Source organism: Geospiza fortis, unplaced genomic scaffold (genome assembly GCF_000277835.1).
Source record: "Geospiza fortis unplaced genomic scaffold, GeoFor_1.0 scaffold23, whole genome shotgun sequence".
Classification (NCBI taxonomy): domain Eukaryota; kingdom Metazoa; phylum Chordata; class Aves; order Passeriformes; family Thraupidae; genus Geospiza; species Geospiza fortis.
The window spans coordinates 5,968,472-5,974,358 of NW_005054303.1; the positions used below are offsets into that span (position 1 = coordinate 5,968,472).

At 37.4% G+C, this 5,887-nt stretch overlaps 1 protein-coding gene across 1 annotated transcript in view; it reads right to left on the reverse strand.

Annotated features, from left to right (window-relative positions):
* The window catches only part of MOK (MOK protein kinase), a gene marked incomplete at its 5' end in the record, with an annotated part of 16,414 nt that extends 14,915 nt beyond the window's left edge, over window positions 1-1,499 (reverse strand). The window contains 2 exon segments of the mRNA XM_031066143.1: window positions 159-163; window positions 1,393-1,499. Coding sequence (XP_030922003.1) covers window positions 159-163; window positions 1,393-1,499 — 112 coding nt within the window.
* Between the last annotated feature and the right edge of the window lie 4,388 nt (window positions 1,500-5,887).

Consider the following 5,887-nt stretch of genomic DNA (forward strand, 5'->3'; position numbering starts at 1 on the left):
ACTCTGTGCTGCTGTAGCATACATTCCAAACATTGTTCAGTGGGATGCATTGCCAAATTTAACATTTAAAATTAAGTTTTGATGGAAACCTCTTACATGAAAAATAGACACTATTCAATTATTGTGTATATTATTTCACTGCCCTCCTAGGCTTTAACCAATGCTACAGAAACTCTGAGAGGAAGCACGAAACAAAGAGCTTTGCACACTGTTGAATGGATCAGAGCAGGACACATGTCTTTTCCCAGTCAGACGTACACCTAAACACTAAAACAATATTTTCCACTTTGAAATGAGGAGAAATACCATGCATGGGCAGGTTCTCTTTAAAATAATGTTAAAAGAGTTCACTTCATCAAAAGAATTTTCAGTGAATTTATCAAAGAGTTAAAGGCCTAAAAGATGTTTTAGATGAAAAGATGACAGTCTGCAGTGCCTTACCACTGAGTTGTATACATCTGCCCTTGATACAGTTAAGCAGATAGTTTAAATACTAAATATAATTAAATAATAGCTTAAATACTGTTTCAATCATAAAGTGGACAATTCTGTCAGTTGTATGTAGTGTATAAATGGACCAACAGATCTCTAACAATATAACAGAGAATCAGAAGCCACATTACTTGAAGATATTTCTCTTTTTTTAACTGATATTCTTTGAAGCTCTGAGTTACATTTTGAAATCTCACCTAAGAGCAAAATGTCCCATTTCACTTTGTATGTACAAATGAGTCATTCCCAGTGATTTCATTAGGAACTTGATATATTTAACTGAGAATATAAAATCAGTAACCCAAGAGGCACTGGTTGGCACTTATATACTTGGAGGACAATGTCAAGTCTATATCTACTTACACACAGCCCTCTCCTCTATATCCCTAACTGATACAATGAACCTATTTTGTGACCATATAACATCTAAGCGATGGATGTAAATATAAATGCAAATATGAAGGAGAACTAATGCTATACATTGACTACGGATAAATGCACTGGTTTTAACCTGCATTACAACAGTACTTAAAGAGGCTGAAAAAAGTATTACCCAAGAAGAGAACTGACACATTTCCTCCAATTATTATTTACAGATAAAAGAAAAACAGCACAAGTATATTCAGTGCATTTGGCAAGGCAGAAATCAACTATTCATTCATCGTTTCACCCTTGACCCAGTGGCCAGGCCCCATTTCATACAGTGGGTGACATCAATTAGAGTACTCAAGGAAATAACCCCCCAGTGCCAAAGAGGAAGGCAGAGTTCCCTTTCTGTACCACATGCAAACCTTTTTAATTCATGTGTACTTAAAAAGCTTCACTTAGTCTTAATTTTGTGTTCCCTCGCTGAATTTGAACATGGTTTTCTGTACAATTTCCATGATTAATCACGGATACCTTTCAAAATGTTGCTTCATGTGTTTACTTGCACAGTACTTTCCTTCCCAAAGACTCACTTTCTCCAGAACATCAGAAAATATTCCCTCTCCTTATCTTAGCAATTGGTATTTTAAAAACAAAAATACATTGTTTCAGTATGTTTGAAATTATTATGAAGACTGTGTATCAATCCTTACTTTACTTGTTAAATGCTGACTAATGGAAAACTTTCAAATAAAAGAGGTATTTTGTTAACATGTAATGAAAAACAGCAAATGAAGTTTTGCTGCCCAGATTACAGAAATACATATTCCAGAAAGTAGAAGACAATAATTCTTAGACAATGAACTATCACTTCCTTGCTCAGAGACATGATGCTTCTCCACACAGCCCTTCCTACCTTTTTTTATGCTGCAGCATATTAGCAACTCATAGTTGAATTTATTCTTTGCTTCTTTCACCAAAACAGAACAAAACACTTCCTTTATTTACAATGTACTGGAAACAAAATTATCTTGGAAAGCAAGTGTATCATGGAATCATTGTTCCAACATGGGGGTTATTTGCTGGGGGTTTTTGTGGAGGTATTGTTTGGTTTGTTTGGTTTTTTAAAACATATTTTGTTTTAAGCAAAGCAGTTTCTGATTTTAAAGCTTTATTCCCATATTAAATTCAGATTTGAGATTTGCACTGGGCCAAAAGTAGTATTGGGCTTTGATAATTAAATGCTCCAAATACAAAGATGTGAAAAATCAGTCAATTCTAATTCTGCAGAACTTTAAGGGATGAAGCAGATATGGGTTATCAAAAAAAAGTTTTATTTATTAATTTTTAGGTCTTCTAATTTCCATCAGAATTGACTTTTTTCTTTCCTCCTTTATTCTCCTTCAGCTTTGTGATTAACTGTTCCTTACCAATCCCAATGCCTAGTTCCCTTCACCCACCTCATCCTCCTATTTCCTTTTATTTTTAGCACCTACAGATTCTATCCTTGATAATTTTTTCAGTAATTTCACCTGAGCAAAATCCAATTCTGGTTAGCTTTATTCTGCTCTTGCTTTTGACATGGGTCTTATTATTCAAGAAAGATGCAAACCCAGTCATTTTGAGGGAGGCAGGGCAGAAAACCTCTTTTATCATATTCAGCCCTTTATGGGGGTCAGAATAACTGGGAGTCTCAAGCTTTGTGATAGCAGTAAATCCAGTGTAGCTGCCTCTTATTAGTTCCTGTGACAACAGCACCTGGCAGGGACTTGGCCTGTGACAATCAGCACTTTGTGAGGCACCTTCCCTGCCTGCTGTGAGGACTCCTTCTAAGGTCAGTGCTCAAGCAGTTTCTGTCCTACTGCTTTGTTTTGGAAGATAAGAGAATTTACTAGCAGAGATGAAGGCTATTTTATGCCAGCTGCTCTTTGTGTCCAAGAAGATTTCCAGATATGTTTAATTTACAAGCATAAACACAGCCTTACAGTGGAGAAAGCCTGCCAAGAAATTTTGCAGAGGGAAAAGTTACTTAGGCAGGGACATTCTAATGCTGTCTTCCAACTAACAATCGATTTGTGTTTCTTATTCTCTTTTCATCTCCCCAGCTTTCATATGTCCTTCTGTTTAAAAAAAAAGCAACCCAAACAACAAAAATGCGCTTTCTTTCCTTGTGAGCCAAATGCTTGTATTTTCATTATAGAAACCTTCCCCTTGCAACCCCTCTTTCTTCGATACAGTAGCAGCACTTAGATGAGAATTGTCAGGTGCTCTCATTTTTATCATCTGCTGCTTCTGTTTTCTGATCATTATCAATCATGCTGCATCATAAACTAACTAATTAGGCCATCTCAATTTGAAAAATTGGAAATAACAGAGTAATTTAAAATAAACCACACCATCTCATACACTCAATAGAGACAATTTACATGTAGAGCTACTTTAAAAGCACAAAAAATTATTGTGAGTAAAGGAGGCAATCTCTAACAGACTCCAACATGGGGAGGAGACCACAGGACAGTTTAATTGTTTTGGCTGTAATTTGGTAATTTGGTTAGTGCTTCAGGTGAGCTGGCCCTCAACCTTCACCAACTGAGACTGAAGAAATAACATCTTGTCAGGAAAAATCCCCACCTTAAGTTTTAGTTTCCTATCTAAATTGCTAAATATAAGATGGAGATTGTAAATTCAGACTACTTAAATACTACTTTCTCAGAATTCAGTGTAAATGCATTTTTTTGGTAGCAACTGATACCCTCCAACCAGTCACAAACACACTGGCTGTGTTATATGTCCTCATCATGTCAGAGCCAGCCCTGGGGCCAAAATATACACAAGACAGACACAGACAAAAAAAGTGAGTTATTTGTTGATTTACTCTTTTGTTCTAATAAACAGCCATCCTGTAATTTCTTTCTTAAACGCAAGTAATTGATTCTCAGGCATTAAAAAAAAAATCAAAATCATATGGTCTGAAAATGAGATCTTAATATCTATGGCATACCAGCCATAGTGTTAATGAAGGAAAGTACTTGGGCAGAGAAATGCAGGGAAAGCATGATTGTACAAATTTATTGAAAATATCTTCAGGTATTTAAACAAGTCAGATAATATAAGTTTATGCTATTTGGTTATGTTTATATATTTTCTTCTAGAAATGTATTTTACACATACAAGAGAAGTCCAGATGAGAGTGGAGAGCTCAAAACAACTCGAGTTGTTTAGATTTTAAATTGCAGAATTCTGATATGGTACAAGGACTTAATCCTTCACACATTTTAGAACATTCTTACAGCACTGAAGATCTTTTCCACATAAGCCTGTAAAACTTGTTATTGTAATTCTTTCACAACAGAGAGCTCTGAAGACAAAATAAATACCCCACACATAACCAACAACTGAGGCTTTCACCTGGCACTTATGAGATCCACCCAGTTAAAAGAATGAAGCAAAGGCCTGGATAATTTCTACTGAGTGAATAAAGGGTGGAATCAGGAATGAAAATTGCATTATTTCAAATGTCTCTTTGATGAATAAAGTCAATGTGTAAACTCTGATCAAAACAGGTCACTAAAATAAGAGGGGTTTTCTCTTAGGGACAAAATGATAATGATCACATGACAAGTTATTGTTTAATCAGCAGCTGAAAGAAAATCAGACATTGTAAGAACAACAGGATAGAAGTTGATATAGATTAAGAAGAAATAAAATTTAGACTTCAGATGTACTAACAAATTTTAATTTTGCATTCACAAGCCAAGATTTCTGGAGAATTTTAAAAATCCACTTCAGCACCATCCTGATCACGATGAAAAGAAGCCACCAAAACAAAAGACTTCAAACACAGGCTGAACAAAAAAAGCCAGGTCAGAGCAACTTTGAGCTATGAAAATTTGTACAGCTACAAAACAAAACTTACTACCAGTTAGGATTACCTGAATTTGTTGTAGTGAAAGATGAAGACTGAAAGAAAGGTTAAAATTTTTATGAGCATTGTAAGACTGAAAGCTTTGAGGATAAATTAAAGGAAGTTGTTCCAATTACATTTGCATAGAACACTGAAGAATAAAAGAGACCTGATCACTGGGTAGAGTTCTTCCATGCATCTGTAACCATAGATGTGAACTAACCTCTCCCCTCCCCTCTGTTTCAGCATACAGACGTTCAAGCTTAGAATCGTTAGTGGAAAGGGAAATAAAGGTTGGGAAGAACAAGTTGTAGCAATATGAACTTATCCAACACCCCCAAAAAGTGGCCATGAATTATTCAAAAGTATAAGAGCTTAATGTGCAAGAGGCTGGAGAACCCAGGAAATAAGGAACAATCTAAATATAAATTACGGACAAGTGATGGAACTCAAAGCCAACACCCAATCATTTTAACTAGAGAGTGTGGAAAATTAATCATCATTTAGAATTAAAGAATTCAATACAAAATGACACAAAAGACAGCACTACAGTAGTCAAAAGAGGATATTATAAAAATCTAAAGCAGACACTTTGTTACAAAGATTCCAAGATACTGAGGAAGAAGCTATGATGTTTAAGTATAACATTGATACACGTGGAAAGAAAGAAATAACCAAAGAAATGAAGGAAGCAACAAGAAGTTGAGCTTCAAGGCCATGGTACGTAATTATTGCACTCAGAGACACGCCAGATGTGAAGGATGCTAAGCAATGGAGGGCAAGGCGTGCCGAACCAGGAAAACTTAGCAGTTCTGAGAAAGCACTCGCAGAGACCGGCAGCCGGGGTGATGCCCCGCAGGAGCCCAGACACAGACCCATTCTTTCCCTGCTGCGGAGGAGTGGGATACAGAGACCAGCGTGGCCATGCAAGACCCGGGAGCTGCCCACGGGCCGCGGGTTCGGCGTTCCCAGGGCCGGCAGAAGCACCCACAGCCCCCTCGGCGCAGTGCTCCCTAAGACCACGGCCCCCGCGGTGACCGTCAGCCTCCCCCGAGGGCCCGGGCGCGCACCACCCCTCAGAAAGGGCCCGAGGCCATTCCCCGTACCCTCTTACTGTGCCTCCCG